This window comes from Mycteria americana, chromosome 3, assembly GCF_035582795.1.
Source record: "Mycteria americana isolate JAX WOST 10 ecotype Jacksonville Zoo and Gardens chromosome 3, USCA_MyAme_1.0, whole genome shotgun sequence".
Lineage (NCBI taxonomy): Eukaryota > Metazoa > Chordata > Aves > Ciconiiformes > Ciconiidae > Mycteria > Mycteria americana.
The window spans coordinates 115,972,356-115,990,237 of record NC_134367.1 but is presented as its reverse complement, the minus strand read 5'-3'; the positions used below and the strand labels follow the sequence as shown (position 1 = coordinate 115,990,237).

The 17,882-nt window shown below is 48.6% G+C and overlaps 1 protein-coding gene across 3 annotated transcripts in view; it reads right to left on the bottom strand.

Moving 5' to 3' along the window:
• The window catches only part of PPP2R5D (protein phosphatase 2 regulatory subunit B'delta), a 28,579-nt gene that overhangs the window by 2,871 nt on the left and 7,826 nt on the right, over positions 1 to 17,882 (bottom strand). For all 3 annotated transcript variants that reach the window (XM_075496661.1, XM_075496662.1, XM_075496663.1), the window contains 11 exons: positions 17,522 to 17,741; positions 16,140 to 16,339; positions 15,642 to 15,752; positions 13,738 to 13,830; positions 13,107 to 13,237; positions 12,644 to 12,703; positions 11,845 to 11,953; positions 10,913 to 10,966; positions 7,928 to 8,098; positions 5,697 to 5,824; positions 3,508 to 3,609 (listed from right to left, as the gene is read on the bottom strand). In XM_075496661.1, the coding sequence (XP_075352776.1) occupies positions 3,508 to 3,609; positions 5,697 to 5,824; positions 7,928 to 8,098; positions 10,913 to 10,966; positions 11,845 to 11,953; positions 12,644 to 12,703; positions 13,107 to 13,237; positions 13,738 to 13,830; positions 15,642 to 15,752; positions 16,140 to 16,339; positions 17,522 to 17,741 (1,379 nt within the window). The remainder of the gene's footprint in view (positions 1 to 3,507; positions 3,610 to 5,696; positions 5,825 to 7,927; positions 8,099 to 10,912; positions 10,967 to 11,844; positions 11,954 to 12,643; positions 12,704 to 13,106; positions 13,238 to 13,737; positions 13,831 to 15,641; positions 15,753 to 16,139; positions 16,340 to 17,521; positions 17,742 to 17,882) is intronic.

The window sequence follows — 17,882 nt, the reverse complement described above, 5'->3', positions numbered from 1 at the left end:
CAGCCTACCTTTACCTCCTACACTAGGACATTTCCATTGCAGTTTATCTGAAAGTGTCACTCATCCACGTGAGTCTTTGGAGGATCCTACCTTTCTAAACAGCAATGCCTCACAGGACAGTGCTGAGTCTAAGGAAGCAGCACCCCCAGCCCTGCTTTCTAGGTGATGTGCACCTCATCAGCTCCCTTCATTCCTGACCCCATTACTAGCAGTATGAGAAAGCCATTGGCAGGACATTTGGAAAAGAAGAGCTATATTGGGAGGTATCTTCTCCTTTCTGCTGCTGTGGCCTACACTGAAGGAGGCAAGGTAGCTGCTACCAGAGAGATGTCAGGTGTCAGGGTGGCCCCAGGGCACGCTGATGCCACACTTCTTGAAAGGCGGCGTTCAAGGCCCTTGCACTTTTACAGAAGGGCACGTTCAGGACAAGACACTATCTATCTGCCCCAACCTCCCCACTGTTTTCTGAAGGGTTCTGATAATTCAAAGAGCTTCAAGATGCCTGGGGAGATTAGTAAGGCGCAGTCAGTCCATCTGCACCGAACAGCAGAGAGCCTCCCCACATGTCCCGGGGAGAGTCTGTCCCTCCATGACCAGCCTCGGCTACAGCTGCACAGCCAGGGGTGCAGGAGGGACAGGCCTGAGCTGGCATGTCACTTGTAGGCATGGTAAATAATTAAAAACACAGCTCAGCCTTTTCTGAGCAGGCCTCTCAACATCTGGTTGCAGCCCAGCTGTGTACCTACGAGCTCTCTCCTTTTCACTGTTTCACATTTACTGGCTTTGTTCACATGTGCAGTCTTTCCCACATGTGCTATTTTCTAGTTCATAGCACAAGGTTTCTAGCGGCTCATTGTGAAAACACTTCATAGGTCTCTCTTCCTTTTTCTGTCTACGCTAAAGAAGCCTCAGCATTTCAAACTCGTCAGTCTCACTGAATAAGGCTGAGGTCCTGTGGAAAAAGCAAGGCATTGCACAGTTAAAGGTCACTCCTGCATTATAGTAATCCAGCCAGCATTCCCCCAGACAGCCTTCAGCACGCTGCTTTACTCCGGAGGCACTCAACATCACAGCCTCACAGGTTTTTATTAGAAAAAAAAAGTACTATTTCTACTCGGTTTAAGTCTCCACGTTTGAAAAGAAAACGGCAATTGACTACAATGCCACATTACTGTCCACTGATAGGCATGGCCTGCAGTCAGCTCTGCCAGCGAGGCAGCAGAAATGAGCTGCGGATGCAGCATGTCTTCTCTACTGGAAGGGAGGCAACGGGACCTGCTGCTCACCAGAGCAGGTCGCAGCACTCTGTGGAAAGAAGAGCAGGTAGGGAAAGTGCAGGAATGGCACCCCAAACTCTAAGGCAGACTCTTCAGCTACGAAACAGTCTCATTCCACCAGGGAGACACCACTAAACAACATTTTCTCCTGCCTGTGAAACATGCTTTTTCTAACCCCGTTCATTCCAGCAATGACTTATTCTATTACACACCAGAACATGCAGCTGCAGTGTTAAGTGCGCATGGATTTCCTTATATTTCTTGGATATTTTAAAAGACATGGAGGGAAAAGATGACATTTTCACAATGGACTTCAGCAAAGAACTCAGGCATACTGCTCTAGTAAACCCAGGTTTCTAATCCATCATCCCAAGTGCATGCTCTTTTCCCCCACCATTGCCCTACATCCTGTCCAGTCCAAGGCCCCTTGCCCAACAAACCCCGATCTCCTCACTTCTCCTCCTCTAATTTGTTCCCTTTGCCCATCCCATTCCTACTACCCATTGACATTGAGAATAACACTACCACCACCACCCCCAAACTGTACCTCTGCCCAAAGTCTCTACCTCCTTGCCCAGACAAGCTGCTCTTCCCCCCCAGCCTGCTGTCCTACCCCATTCCCTTCTGCCACCGATTTCCCTTTCTAGTTGTTTCCCAGCCTGTCCCCACAGACCTTTCACAACTTTCTCTCCCAGCTCAAGCATCCCTTCAGAGGGGGACCTTTTCACACTTCTCAAGCCAGGAACAGCTGCTAATGTTGTGCTAGAGACAGCAGAGTTGAGCCTTCTTGTTTTCGCCCAGAAAGGTCTCCTTAGCTGGGTCCCTGTGGCAGGGAAATCCCACTTAGCTGAGGAATTGTATCATGCTCACTGTAGGTAAACTCATCTCAGATTCAGCTGCTAAAAGACATTTTTACATCCCACCCACCAAGGTTTCAATTGACATTTTACCAAATTTGGTTACCCAGGAGAGCAAAAGGTATATCCTTGATAAAAACTGAACACAAGGTTTTCAGAAGCATAATTAGGCAGAGAGGCACTAGAGAAAAATATCATCTTAATGTGAGCAGAAAACAGTGCAGCTCTACCCATCCATTTCTTGGACAGTTCTGAGCTGCTTTGTTGACCTTTTCCAGAACAATCATCCATCAGCCACACACCAATGCTGGGAACAGTCACCCTCAGCAGGTCAGCATGGGTAAAAGCTAAACAGGTAGAAAAAGCTCCTGATGGAACACCAGGTAGATCTCATAGTAAATGTGCCATCACTGTGACTTGAAATATATGTGCAGACATTGTGGGCTTCACAAATGCCCTAGAATCAGAAAAAAAAAAATCTTGCTTGCTCCCAATTTAGATGTTAACAAAACCTTACTTTCTCCATATGCAGGTTACCCAAGCTCCGATTCATATCTCAACTTTGTTATTTATTACTATTTCACAAAACAACTGAGTGTATCCCACAGCTCCCCACTGCCATCAAGGGTTAGTCCCGCTCTCCCCACCGCCCCCCTTGTAGCAGCCCTGGCTCATCCAGGAATGAGAAGCACTATTTTATGTCACTAAGTCAGCAGAAAACAGACCCAGGAAAAAATAAAAAAGTTTCCTTCTAGCTTACTGAACTGACTCAGCTCACCAAGGCAAGTCATACAAGCACCAAAACCAGCACAAGGAAGCAGAAAAAGGGGAGTTTTTTCTTCTTCAAGGCATCATGGCACAGGTACTTGCTGAGCTCAGATTTTATCCCCACCATTTGCTCTTTGAAATTCCAGGTATTATTCCATCTTTATTACGGGAAAATTGAAAGCGTCCTGTGACATGAAAGATGCCATTATGCTCACTGCAGCAAAGCTCTTCAGAAAAGTCTTTCTAAAGCAGCACGATTCCACTGGCGTCACTATGACATATGCAAACTGGTAAATATTGCCAAGGCAGAGCATAAGTGTCTCTGCAAAGCTGAGTATCTTCTACATTGCAATTTATTTCCTCATGACCCAGCAAACTTTTCCAAGCTACCTGCTTCAGCAGAACTGAAAGGATTTTTATCAGGCACACATTTTACCTCTTCTCATCCCTACATATAGTTATTACCGAGGAATCCTATTTTTTGACAAAATGAGTTGCACCACCTTTCCATTTCCCCTCTGCCTACTGGCATCTACCATCTGTTACTGTACCCCAAGGAGACTCCAGGATGAGCTCAAGTTACTTGGCAAGAACCTCTTACTCACTTCTGCTTCTCTGCCTTGTATTGCTGCGTGCAGTCATCAAAAAGCTTTTGGTTCATCTCCATGAACAGCTTCAGTGCATTGTAGATCAGCCCATGGATTGTCCTGCAAAGAAATGAGGAAAGGAAAACAAGTCATGGTGGTATCCTCCAGATTCTCAGCCCTGAGTTAGCACCAGCAGCACAGCCAAGAGCTAACAGCAGCAGCAACTCATATACTACAGCAATGTGACAATAGATTTTCACACAGTCTCAGCCCTTAGCATGGGAAAACCCCCTCCACAAACACAGCAGACTATTGCACAGGGAGAAAGAGACGGAGAAGAAAGAGAAGACCACTGGGACAGGTCTGCTCTACTGTGGTCAGACTAATGAGTGCAAAAATATGCATTCACGCATTTATTTCTTGTAGTTAGAAACTGGAAAGGAAGGGACCTGCTCAGGGCTGTTCTCAAGGGGGCTTTACCTAATCTAGCTTTAGTGCCTCCCACAGTTCACCTTGCATATACACAATTACTTTTTTGGGCTGCCCAGTATTCAGTCATGAGCTTTGTCACTGAGTTGCCCAAAAGACAGACATTCAGCAGCCCTGTAGAGATGGGAACCAGCACAAAGAATACCACAGAAGAAAAGCCAACTTCGTGTCAGCAATTTATGGACAGGTTGCACTGTGTGTGAGCTCTCTCTGGGACAAGAACTCTCCCAGGGAATAAAAACAAGTATTGAAGCTGTCTCTGGAATACCTGACCCAGAGGCAAAAGATGAGAGACTCAGTAGATGAAGCTCTGTGCCTCGCCAGCTCTACAGATGGAATAAGGAAGAGAGCTACAGCCCTATTTGGACTTATGCAGGCTGTCTGACAAAGTGTTGGAGTAGACGAGCTATGGGAGGGAAGAGGAGAATCTGAGGTACTCAACCTGCCCTGAGAAGATGTGGCTAGTGCTAAAACAAAGACAAGGAGAAATAAGAGGAAAACACCTTCAGGACTTCCTCTGCCATACTACTGGGAAGGAGACAAGAAGAAAAGACAGAAACAGCAGAATCATGAATCTTGACTGGTGCAAGAAGGAAACAGAACTGGTGAAGGGTTTCAGACAAGAACATAAAGTCCTTTTCTGAACTCTGATCAGGAGGGGCAGTAACACTGAGTGAGAGTGTGTCTGTGCACATCTGTTTGGATGCACACATGCATATGTGCACATGCATCATACATGTATGTGCATGCATGTATGTGCCCGTCTGCACATGCATATGCCTGTGCACACATGCTATGTGCATTCATGTCTGCACGGCTGTGTCTACCCCCAGTCTTTAGAGCACCCTTGACTGGTGGCTCAAGTTCGTGCTTCCTGATACAATGAAGAGAAGGAAGCAGTCAAACAGCAGACCGGTGGCGAGCTCTCTGCAAACAAGTTCCACCTCACAACCCTGTCTTTGCTACCACAGTATACTCCTAAGCCCTGGACTTGCCCAGCCTCCCTAGAATTCATTATTTTGCTTTTTTCCACCCTCTAGGATAGGGGAAGATGAGGTTTTTTTTGTTGTCTTGTGCTTTTTGCTGGAAGATTTTAGGATCTCAGCTGTGGACTGAGTATTTTCAGCTAATTCATTAAAAGGAAGTGAGTTTTACAACTTGAATTAACCAGGTAAGGCAGGTTAGTGACTGAAGAGGCAGTCGGAAGAAAGGAAGTTGATGGGAGAACCATAAAACAGACTAGAATTGAGGAATCAGACACAGAGGGCAATAATTTGACATGGAACATCTGCCCGGTTAGTTCTGCTTTCTCCGTTCTTCCTGAACTCAAGGAGTCAGGCACTGCATTAGCCAAGGTCTCTGGTCATGGAGAGCATATGGGTCATCATTAGTTAACAAGCAGCCAGAAGTCAGCTGGAAAACCTACTACACACCTCCAAGAGACCAGCAGCATTAGTGATATGCAGGTATCAAACTCTGGGTAGACTCAATGGCCCCAAGGCAGGTCATTGCAGGTGCCTGACCCCTTGCAGAAGCAGGCCACTGTGGTCTGCTGTGGCACTTTTCCATGCTGACACCACTAACAACCCCCTCTGGCTCAGCACCTGGTGTCACCGAGCGCCATGCGTCATTGCACTGTAGCAGCATGCCCCAAGATCGCTAGTAGGTCAAGCAATCCTGCATGCACAGCAAGTGCCAGGGCATGCGGAAAGACCTACTTGTTCCAGTGACTCTTGGAGTTCTTGTAGAGCGCTGGAAACATGATCGGGAGAATTTTGGCTGCGTTATCGCTGATCAGACTCATGATATATTCGTTGTTCCAATAGTATAGCGCTCGCTCTGCCACCTGCAGTGGGAGAGAAAGCCATCCTTGGAGAGGCTCCTTCCAGTAACACCTGTGGTGCACAGGGAAACTGTGCAGTGCTGAGACCAGAGCTTGCCACCACCCAGCCGAGGAGCAAATGCTTCCCCACAGCGCAGGCAGCAGGGCTGACCGCCAGCTTCTACAAGGCCATTCACCCCTGCTGCCCAGCTTTCTTTCCCTTAGCCTCTGCCAGACACTTCTCACTTTCCTGGGGAAAACCTCACGTTCTTGACTAGACAAGCCTACCGTCGATGTACTGATGACTCCAACACCCTTCACACAACACTTGAGGACAGTAATGTCATCCACTCCAGGTCCCAGCTCAGACTATCTCCAAGACTCCTTCGTTTCCTCAGACTGTCCTCTGTAAAGCTCCATTCCTCCCATTCCTCCCTGGTCTTCCCCACAACAGAGTCTCTCTGGGCTTTGGAGCATGCTTCAGTCACCAGGCCCACAGTTCATCCCCCTGATTTAGTAAGGATGAAAACATAGAAAATCTTGGGGCAGCCATCCTGCTCTAACAAGACAAACAAGTCTAACAAGTGTCCACATAGTGATAGATTCAACCACAACTCTTCATATTTAACCACAAATCTGGGCAATGCACATCACCAAGCTAATTTCTGCGTTTAGTGCTAGCTTGAGAATGGCTTGAAAACTTAGGAAGAGAGACATCCAGTCTCAGTTTTATATTTCAGATGATGGAGAACTCACTATATCCCCTTAACGTTTTGTTCCACGTGAGTAAACAAAGTGAAACTCACCTTGTGTTCACTTACCTAGCTTTGGTTTCCAGCTATTAGATGTTGTTAAGCCTTTGTCTGCTAGATTAACACACAATCCACTCAGAGAAAACTCTCGCCCACCAAGGTGTTCAGACTTGCCAAGAAGCCAATTCCTATTTTTGCTCTCAGACAAGCTGCAGACACAGAGACTCTTCAGCCTGACTGTATGGGACACCTTTGGGGTTAACTTTCTCAGGCTGTAAAGTGTTTGCACCTTCTCCAGGTTTTTCAGTCTTGTTTTGTAAAGAGTTGGCAGCAGATGAGGGCTGCTATCAAGTACAGGATGCCTCTCCTCCAGCCTTTATCCTACTTTATTCAAGCTCCTTAGTTCCCTATGGTAGCTCCTTCCACACCCAAAGGTCACGTTAGTCCTTTTGCTCCCATCACCACACCAGTAATCCATGTCCAGCTGGTTTCCATCAGGCTCCCCTAGTCCTTTCCAGGAAACAGTGATCTTTTATGTACGCACGTGACCTAGACCGACCTCATTTTTGGCTTGTAAATACATGACTTTGTACCTCTCTGTACCAAAAGACAGACTGAAGCCAGTCTGCCTCACTGTGCAGTCACACTCACTCCAGGGGAGGGCTATGTCACTATTTAACACCCCACTCATACCTGGGTCAGGCATGTGTTTCACCAGCAAGCTATCTTCTTCCAGGGTACTCTTCATGGCAACCTAAACCAGTGAGCCAAGAACACCTGCTAGGAGCTACTAGCAGGTCCTACCACCCTGGATATTTTAAACCTTAAGACTACCAGCCACAGAGATTGTTTTAGCCTGGTACTACAGCCAGCTTCCCTTCAGTGGGAACAAGGAAGAAGCAGACTCTAGCACTTTTTCAGTATACCTCACTCTTTACCACCTACACCAGAATAATACAAAGTACCTTCTCTGCACACTGTCTCTTTGGTTGGCCTCCCCCAATACTGCAGCCAGCTGGATTTTACTGCAACAGGGTGACACTGGATGGATCTCCTCTATGTTTGCTAGCCAAAACAGGAGGTGGCAGAGCACCTCTGCTCCAGCCCCAGCCTGCTGCAATACATGGTGCTGAACAGCACGGTGCAGCAGGAGGGGCTACACCAATCCGCTTTGTTTTCTCTTCGGATCAGCTTGCTCTGTGGTTGTGGTGAGGATTCTCACCGCCTCCCACCACATGTCACCCCAATACTCACCCTGGTCACACCTCCATGTGCCACTGATCCACAAAGACAAGCCCAAAAGCTGTGGTGTCACCCTCACATGCCAAGCGGGTTACAAGACAGTGCCCTATCCCCTCCCCGAGCTGCAACCCACCTGGAAGTGTGGGCTGGAGACACACTTGGCCAACTGCCTGAACAAGGGCTCCATAACTTTCACAAACTCAGATGGCTCAATCACGTCCAGGATCTCCTCCAGCTCATTTAAAAACATCACCTCCTTGGGACTGTGAGTTTTCGGCCAGAACTTCAGCAAGCCCACAATCACCTGAGTAGGGAGGGTACAGAGACAGTGTTAGAGGCTGAAAGTTAACACCAGCTGTGAAATAAATTCTTAAGAGTCTGGTCACAACAGCAGAGAGGAGGAAGTAACAGAATAGGCTTTCTCAGAAAGTCAGGGTGGATTACCAGGGAAGAAAGAAGAGAAAAGCCCAAACTCTGCCAAGTTACACGCAACACAACAGCACTGCCCAGGCTGCTACAATTCTGTACTACAAGGACAAAACTTAGAACCACTTTTTTTTCCCCAAACACGGCTTAACATGGAAGGCTCAAACCAGAGTGGGCAGCAGCTGGCAGATGGTGCAGAGCAACCATGGAACATCAACTAGTAAAATTGGAAATGCTATGGAGAAGGTCGCTGAGGAATCATGACTCAATACACCACAGAACTTGAACACTGGGGAGCACCCAATAAATAATGCAATGGATGGATTTGGGACAAGGAAAAGGAAGTACCATTTCACACAGAAGTAATTGGATTATGGAGCTCATTCTTGCAAGGCTTTGTGGAGACTCAAAGTCCAAACACACTCCAGAAGGGAGTAGACAAGTTTATGGAGGGTACACCTAATGGTGATATTTAAATACGACAATGCAGATGCAATTTCTGGCTGAGTAAACTATTGCTTACAAGATACTGGAAGAATATACTAGGGGAAGGGCTATATCCCACCTGATTTTATTTATTTATTTTTAATATAGCTTCCTTCCCTACCCATCTGCTTCTAGACACAGTCAAAGGCAGGATCCAAGATCCTGTGGACCTTCACTCTGTTGGAGCCATTGGTACAGCATTGACAGAAATGCTAACTCTGTGGACACTAGATTCACACACAGCTGGCAGTAGGAGTTGCTCTTTCAAACTCTGTGTACTTCAGCAACCCGATCCCGAAGCCAGCACTCAAGAGGAAGTTCACAGCAGTGGAGGGACAGTGGTGGGCAATGCAACAGCAAGATTAGAAACATCTGAGCATTATGTTTCCACCAACTCAAGGCTTGAGAAGCCAATAGTTTGGTATCCTCAGTGTTTGTCATTACTCAGGTCTGCCATTCAGGCAAGAGTTAGCTTCAGTGACTCAGACATAATTTCTCCTACAGCTAAGGTGGTGTGAGGTGTGTCGAGTCTGTCTTTGCTATTACTGAGCACATCTGAGGCCTTGCTCACCTGGCAGTCATTCAGACTGCTGTTAACACAAGAGCTACCATGTCAAGCCTTGCTGAGCAAGCTTCTGGGAGGCCCACTCTAAGTGAGTGTGGACCTAGTGAGTGATCTGGCCTCCTTCCAGCACTGGTGGCAACATCTCTTAGTGCATTCGGAGCCTTGCTGATGCACAGGCCCTGTAATTCTTCAAGACTTCAATAACCCCAGTCATCTCAGGAGTCTATTCAAAACCGTCACAAGCAGAATGCTTCAACAGGACACAACCTGTGGTGATATGGCCTTGGTATGTCTGGTTGAGACCCAACGCAATACCCACTGAAGGTAATGAAATTGGATCTTCCCACGGCTTACCACAAGCACCAAAACAGAGCTGGGTCTCTAATCCAGGGGCCACTAACCCATTACCCAGGAAGCAGTGATGAGCTATGGAGCTTTACTATTTAAATAAGCTGCAGAATGAATTCTGGAAATATTGACAGATTTCTATTTCTCTCTTCTCCCTCACCCTACAGTAAGTGCTTTGGCAGGAGGCTGTTGGGCTGGATGTCAGCCACAGGAAGTACTCAGCATGATCAGGAAGCTACTTTATGCAGTTTGTTTCAGAGCAGGCTTTTGGGAACACAGGAAATGGAGGACCCACATTTAAAGGAAAAGCTGGGAAGTCTGCTTCAGCACTGCTGGTGTCAGAGCTGAGGAGCCAGAAAGCTGACAACAGCCGACTGGCTTCCACTGAGCACAGTCAGGCTCACCATGAACGCACACATTTCAGCCAGAGAACAGAACGACCTCAGCTAGCGTTACTCATTAAAATGCTCACACTTTCTGGTGCTCCCTGCTACAGTGACACAAGCACGCGTTCTTTGGCCATCTGCTGTTTTGAGGCTGTGAAGCTCAGCTCTGTAGAAGACATTTCCTGGCCTGCAGTGGGTGGAGAAACACTTGTCTCCTGCTTGCACCCTCTGCCAAGCCAGCATATAGCCTGGTTAACACTGCAGGTCTGTTCAGCCAGTAACTGGAATGTGTGAGGTCCCCATCTACACTGCTCACACATTTTAGAAGCTGCTGTTTCCCAGCACTACATCCTGAAGGCAAATGCATCTACAATGTGACTTAACACTATGGAGGTAGCAAACTGATGCTAGAGTAGGAAAGAGAATACTTTCATCAAGGAACAGTGGCTTGCCTAAGTAGACCTTTGTGTCCCTAACCTCATCCCCGCAGTTTTTCAGCCAACTCTGGCAGTCTGGAGTGAACTCTTACTATTTCAGGGCCCCCACAAGATCACGCTGGTTCCATGAGATATCAGATGGCCATGTGTTTTGTCTCTGCAGCATCTGTCGCTAGCTGAAAGCTCTGCCCTGAAAGGAGAGCTTGGTATAGTGTTCCTTCTGCTACACCAAGATCTGAAGCACAAAGGAAGACTATAGCCCACCTTCCTGAAGCTTTCAGGAGAGAATGCTAAAGGCTTGCACATGAGCAGCACAGCCCCTTCTGCCCACAGGGAACCAGGCAAACCCAGTAAACAATCCAGTTGACTCCCAGCCTCTTTAGCCTTTTTTCACCCTTGCTGTACTCTAAGGAAGCTGTGAAGCTTTTTGGGACTTGACTGACACACAGAGATTAAGCAAGGTTACTCACTGGCTCTGTCAAGCTGCTGTCTTTCTCCAAGAACTGTACAACACAGTACGCCAACTGTAGGAAAAAAACATGGCAAGATTAGAGCTTCCTTAAGTGTACCTGAGATTAAAGTGCCACCACCACCCTAGGCTGGAAGTCACATTATGCCCTCCACAGTGTGTGTGACGAGCAGACAGTTGCAGCTCCAAACAAATCCAGTTCTTCTGACAGCAAGTGAAGGCTCTAAGACCAAGCAGGCAGGGCCTGAGCTCAGGACATTCATGCAGCATAAAGGATAAAACGTGAGCCACCTAGAGCAGTCTGCAGCTAACACATTCAAATGCAAGCACAGCTGCACACATGGGAAGGGACAAACCTGACTATCACAAAGCCCTGCCCCATAAAAACAAGGCTGGGAGAACAGACATCACTGCTCAGTACCCATACTTTTTCACTTCCTAGCCTGAGTCCTGATCTTCTCTACTCCTCTACTATGTATTCTAAATTGCAAGAAATTAATCTCTATACCAGCCTAGCAGCCCAGCACACTGATTTATCCACATATCCAGCAGTGACTAACAGCTGACACACCGTACGCACAGGCTGACGACTGCAGCTCAGAATTTTACCTCTCTGGTTTCAGCAGGGCCCCGATATTTCACAAACTTCCAGCACAGAAAGGCAAAGCAGGCCACAGCATTAAGTCAGCAGGAAATGGCAGGATACCCTCCTATCAGCCAGTGGCAAAAAGCACACACGTATACATACAGGCCCAGGCACCGCAAGGCTGGGACAAACCACTGCAGTAAGGGACTAGTGCAGAGCCCAAAATATCTCACAGCAAGAACTTTGTACAACACAGTAATGCAGCGCAGTGAATAGCTATAAGCAAGCCTGAACAATGGCTTTTGCAGGAATCACATTCTGCCCTGGGAACTTGAAGCACTTCTCACCTGCGGATGGTAGACACTGAGAGACTTCACCTTGTGCAGCGGTAACAAGACTCTGATGAGGAACATCTTGTGCTCTTCCTTCAGAGGCAAAGCAAACCCATTGATTATGCTGAGAAGACACAAGAGTCTCATTAACATCTTTACCCAGCAGAAATACAGTATCTCTCACCTCAGAAGAATCAGTGGCTTGCCCTAGCTCTCATTAGTCTCTTGAGAAAGCACCCACCAAAAGAAGTGTGGTCACTGGGGCCCAACCTGTATACCATGCTCAGCGAGAGTGTTTCCTCAGCAGGCATGGCAGGGAAATGCCTCTGATGGGGCCTGGGCTCTGCTCTGTTCTGTGCCAGGCTGAGCCCACACACAGTTAAGCAGAACGTCTGGGGAAGGCCAGCACAGAGGCAGCCCAGTCCCCGAGGCTTGTACTTTACAGAACAGGAGGATGGTGGCATGAGAGGGCTGCAAACAGAAGGGCAGTCGAAGCCATGGAGAAGGCTGCCCACTGCTAAGGCTTCTCAGGGCTGTGAGGAACTCTTCTACTGCCTTCTGAGGCAAGACAGCAAGTGTGACTGGACTCAAATTCAGAAGAACAGAAGACAAATCTGGGGAGGAGAAGGCTACCGCTGCATTTATCAGCAAGGTGGAGAGTACTTCCACTGTGTGCTTCATCAGACTGAGATCCTCTGGAAGAGGTGGTTCCTGCAAGAACTGCTGAAGGAGGGCACTGCCAGCTCATGCAGCACTCTGGGCTGGGAGGTTTCACTCACTATGGGCCCTCTGGGAGTTCCAAAAGTGCCCTTACCTTCCCAGGATTTCCAGCAGCTCTGCAATCCCATTGTGGTGCTCTGTTTCATAGATGAACCTAAAGAGAAAAGAAGAATGAGAGGTCATTGCCAAACACTGGATACAGTTTGATAAGCAAAAGGAAGGAAAAACACTGGAGATGGGGAGTTTTCTAGCAAATAACAGAACTCCAAGATGACAGGGCAAGGTGTAAGAGATAGAAGCAAATAAATTCATGGTCCCCAGATCAGCTAAAGCTCACAGGTCCCAACATTTGCTATGTGTGCTGAAGACAGTGCTATCATATCCTTACTGCTCTTAAGCACAAGTGAATGTTATCCCTACCAAAGCAGTGTGACATAACTGAGTCACTTAGCTAATCACAGTCTGGATCAGAGAAAATCACAGCCTAGTGCCCCAAATTTATCTCACCGGATTGTCCCACTCGCTCACTAGGCCAGTGGCACTAAGAAACATCTCACCTGTAAAATATGTTGTTGATCTGCCGCCTCACATATGCTCGCAGACCCAGGAACTTCCCATAGATCCTGTGCAGAATAGTCTTTAGGAAGTCTCGTTCTCTGGGGTCTTCACTGTCAAAGAGATCCAGCAGCTGTGGGGACAGAAATTCAGTCAGTGTCTGCATACTGCCTGTCTGGACAAAGCTACCAGCAACACTGCTCCTGCTCAGCAAAAGTGGCTCTTTCGGTTGAGTGATGCCTTCGGCACCCTGAGCACAGTGGTTGCTTCCCTGAAACATGCAGCCTCCTAGTCACAAGCTGGAACCATCAGCACTTCTTTCGTCTTCAGAAGCACAGTGATGGCCTGCACACTCGACAAAGCTGCGTGTCCCCAGATTTCCCCTGCAAGGTCCCTAGTGCCCCTCTCCACCTGTACAATGAGTGATGAGTTCCAGGGACTACAGCTTGCACACACTCTTGCCCTGCACAGAGAATTCTGGCTGCTCATTCAAGACTAGACAAGGAAAAAAGAAAACCCACATCATCAAGCACCTGCTGATGAAGCTGGAGTGTTTGCATAACACCTTGACCAAAATTTGTTGCATGTCCTTCATAAAGGTGGTGCACAGTGGCAGGGGCAACAATTACTTACAGATAGTACAAACTTCTGGTCAATGTATTTCTTGGCTACGTTTGGTTGAAAGTCAGGTGATTCCAGGAACCGGAGGAAGAACTCATACACCAGCTATGGGGGGAGAAGGAGAGATCGCTTAGAAATCCCCCCCATCCTCTCACCAGTGCTTACTTCAGATTTTAAATGTTTTCCTTATCCTTAAGGATTTGAGGAAAGGCTGGGAAGCCTGAATGGGAGCACAGAAAACACAGGAACCTGTGTTCCCCCACCCAGTGGGATCAACTCAGTTGCCCTTGCTCTGATGGGCAGGAGGCCACATAACCACCCAAGTCTGCACGAGATCTCATCACCTCAAGTCCCACCAAAGACAACAGCCACCTACTCAGATGAAGACACTAGGCCTGGGAAACTCTTCTCCCACCTTCAGCCTACGTCTCTATAGAGAACAGAAACCTCCAGAGGAGATGGCAAAGGCTCAGGTTTCATTGGAAGCCCTTGAGACACACCAAGGAAGAACAGAAAAGCAGAGAAATGAAATGGACCCCAGGAAAACATGTTGTGTCCTCTGCCTCCTGGGGACTGACTCCAGATTGGCTTGGCCCCAGTAAGCCACGTGAGCTGCATGCTGTGTCCACTTGGACAACAAAGGGCAGCTTGCTTTAAGTAGGCTGTCAGTGCTAAAACAGCAACTTCTGGTCCTGCTGTCCTCCTAGAAGGATGAGTCCAGGGCTGACCCTGCCTAGCGCTTCTGAGGGGCCACTAGGCCAAAAGTGCTGCGTCCCAAAGGTCTGACTCGGGAGTTGAAGGAGCTATGGGGCCACCCATCCACAGGGAGGGCCCAGCTGCCAAAGACAGCAGCACAGAAAAAAATGAGGTGATGACCAAAAAACTCAGCACACACTTGCCACAAATCCATGCTTGCTGCTGCTGACTTAACCCTGAGAAACAAATGCTTCCTAGCATTCACAGCACTCTGGTGCTGAGGACACGCCATTTCTATTGACGCTCACATACCTATGTCAACTGCAGCAGTGAGAAGTGATTAACCACTGCTGCAGAACTGCACCTTATTTCCTCTCTGTATTTTCTGCTTCATTCTGCAGTGCCTGGCATCTTGTTCTGCCTTTGTCTGCTTGACAACACATAGCTGTGCAAGTGCCTGGGGAGACCCCCATAAGCTTACCTCCTGACTTCCACTGCTGAGCTCTGCTAAACCATGCTCACTGTTGCTTTCATAATCCTTTTCACCTAGTTTGTCTTAAAGTCTATTTCCCAGGACACACAGCCTAATGAAAAGATCCTTGGCTCCCTTCCCCTCTTCCTCCTCTCCAGTTCCCTGTCTCTTCTCATCAAATGTTTGCTCCCAGTTAATGCAACCGAATTACATCCAGCATACAGGAGACATGTTAGCAGGTGCCAGCACAGGCTTTGCTTTGGCACCAAGCAGTCCTCTTCCTCCATGTGCCTCCCAAAGAGCTGGGCAAGGAGAGGAACGCTGAAGGAGACAGGGGTGCCGTCTCCAATGCTGCTGAAGCCCAGAGGATGAGGGCTCTCGAGCCTTCGGGAGGGACATTAACACTGTTGGGAATTGCTTCTTACATAGGCAATATGGCACAACTCCCTCACTCCCAGTAAAGTGTTCACTCCCAGCCTCCCTCAGGGCCACGTGGGACCACAACCATCTGCAGGTGAATGTGGCACACAGTCATCAGCCTGTTTCCAGGACACCCCTGCTGCCTCCATTGCCTGCAAGCCACCTCTGACCCATGGGTGGCAGGCCTGGTCTCTCCCCATCCCCACACCAGCAACCCTTGCAGGCTGGGAGAGCAGCCAGCGGCAGGGCTGGCAGGCTCCAGTACTACATGGATGCTCGACTTCATGGAGATAAATTCACCAGATGTATATCCCCCCCTCCTCCTCACCTGAAGGTGCGGCCAGGCAGCCTCTAATGTAGGCTCATCTTCCTCAGGGTCAAACTCCGCGCCTGTGGGATTGGATGATGGTGGGAGTGTCCGGAAGAGGTTCACTGAAAACTGAGGTGAGTGAAAAGGTGTATGAATGACATCCCTGCACCTCACGATGGTCCTCCCTGTAGCAAATCCTTCACTGCAGAGCAACACATTGCGATTTGCCATAGCTGTGCCCACAAACAGATCCCTCTCTAGAGGCTGTAGGTTTACAGTCTGCATACAAACTCCACAAGCGGAGTCTGTGCCAGAGACAAGAGCTTCCACCTCTCCCTACACCAGGCACTGGCATCCCCCACCTTCTTCTCTTTCTGGGGATGGGCAGGTAATGAGGAATGGGTAGGACTGGGGTCACACTTCTTTCTGACAAATCCCTATCCCCTCCTCCCCTCCATGCTTCTGAACAGTCCCTGTTTCTTTTGCACACAAGCACGTACTGGCCCCATGCCCTACCATGATAACAGCTTCAGGATAGATGGCCTCAGTGACAACATCACGGTTGTGTGTGATGTATTCCACCATCTCGTTGAGACCTGCTCGCTTCACCTCCTTGAACTTCAGGTCGCTGAGGGGGTCAGAGATGAAGTCAAAAAGCACGCAGCACTGCCGCAGCTTCTGGATGAAAAGCTCTTCTCGTTCGTGTGGAGGAGCATCTGTCAGAGAAAGCAGGGAGGTCTGTCCTTGGAGACAGGCAGAACATCTTCCTGGTTTGCCCAGGTATCAGTATGGTTTGCTCCGTGTCCTGCATTCCCCCTCCCCCGTCACAGTTCCCCTTGAGCTCGTGGGAGAAGAGGGAGAGGCAGCGTTATCCCTGCTATGGAGATGGGACAGTGGAGGCAGAGGGATTGCAAGGCCTCTGGAGCAACTATCCCATAGTCCTATGGAAGCACATAGGCAATTTCAAACATGGCAGCAGTTTCTGATCTGATAAGCATTGATCCCTTCCCAGTACAAGGTACACTGGAAAAGGAACTCACTTAACTAGCTCCCATCACAGACCAGTGAAACCCACGCCCTGCACCCCAGAGTCACAAAGGAAGCTGGGCAGAGCACACTGCAGGCTAACCCTCCCCCCAGAGAGCAGATCAGAAGAGAGGGGCCAAGGTGGCAGAGGTCCTATTATTAACAGCATTCTCTTTTTGATATGTTGCCACTGGAAACTATACACTGCTAAGGCCAATCAGGCAAACTTACCTCTTGCTTGCAGAACGGCTGCTGAGCTGCAAGGCAGTTGCCCTTCCTAAAAGGACTGCCTGCTTCTGTGAGCAATGTCAGCAACGGGTCTGGCTGAGTGACTGCTGAAAATGCTTTCTCCTTGTCCGCACTTAAGTCGTGTTTAATTGCACCATTATGTAGACTAACTGCTAATGCTGGATAATTGCCCTAATGTGGACAAGTTCAACAGCACTACCATAATTTGCAATGGAAACACAAGGAGGAGGAGGAGGCCTGGTCCTCTCCCAGGAATGGGTGGCTGTAGGAACCAAGAGCAGTGTGCACCAAGGTCTCTGCACTTCACCACCTTCCTGCACAACCTGCTGAAGAATCTGAGGCAATCCTAAGTACATATAAGCACAAGGGTTTAAATCAGTTCAAATGGGAAAGTAAGTACTGAAGTTCGCATTGAGTATCCTCCTTTTCTTTTAGGCTATCCTCCAATTCTCAACTTGCTGCCAAGCCAAGCACCTTTCCCAGAGAGATCCCTGCTGCACTGCTGGCAGGAGGTTAGCAGGACACTGCCAGGGTTGCTTTGGGAAGAGCCCTTACACCACCGCACTCTGCCTGGAGAAGGCACAGCTTGTCATGCAGGTCACCCCCACCCCCAGCTTCTTTACCTTTAAGGGCTGGGAGCTTTTGCAGTTCCCGGTTTTTGCTCAAATTGAAGCGAGAAGAGCTGTGCCGGCGCTCCTTCTTCACAATCTGGGGTCCCCCCGAATACTTAATCTTATTCAGCTGGGTTGGTGGGGGAGCGCTGTTACTGGGCCGCTTATTTGAAGTTGTCTGCTGTTGCTGCTGCTGCTGCTGCTGCTGCTGCTGTGGCTGCTGCTGTGGCTGCTGCGCCTGATGAGGGAGAAGAGAGTAAAACGACTCATAAGCTTTTACCTACAAGCCTGACAAGCAATCAGATACCGTCAGCATCTTCTTGGACTGAAGAAACTGGGCACGTTTTTCACTGTTGCACTTGCAATTCAGTGC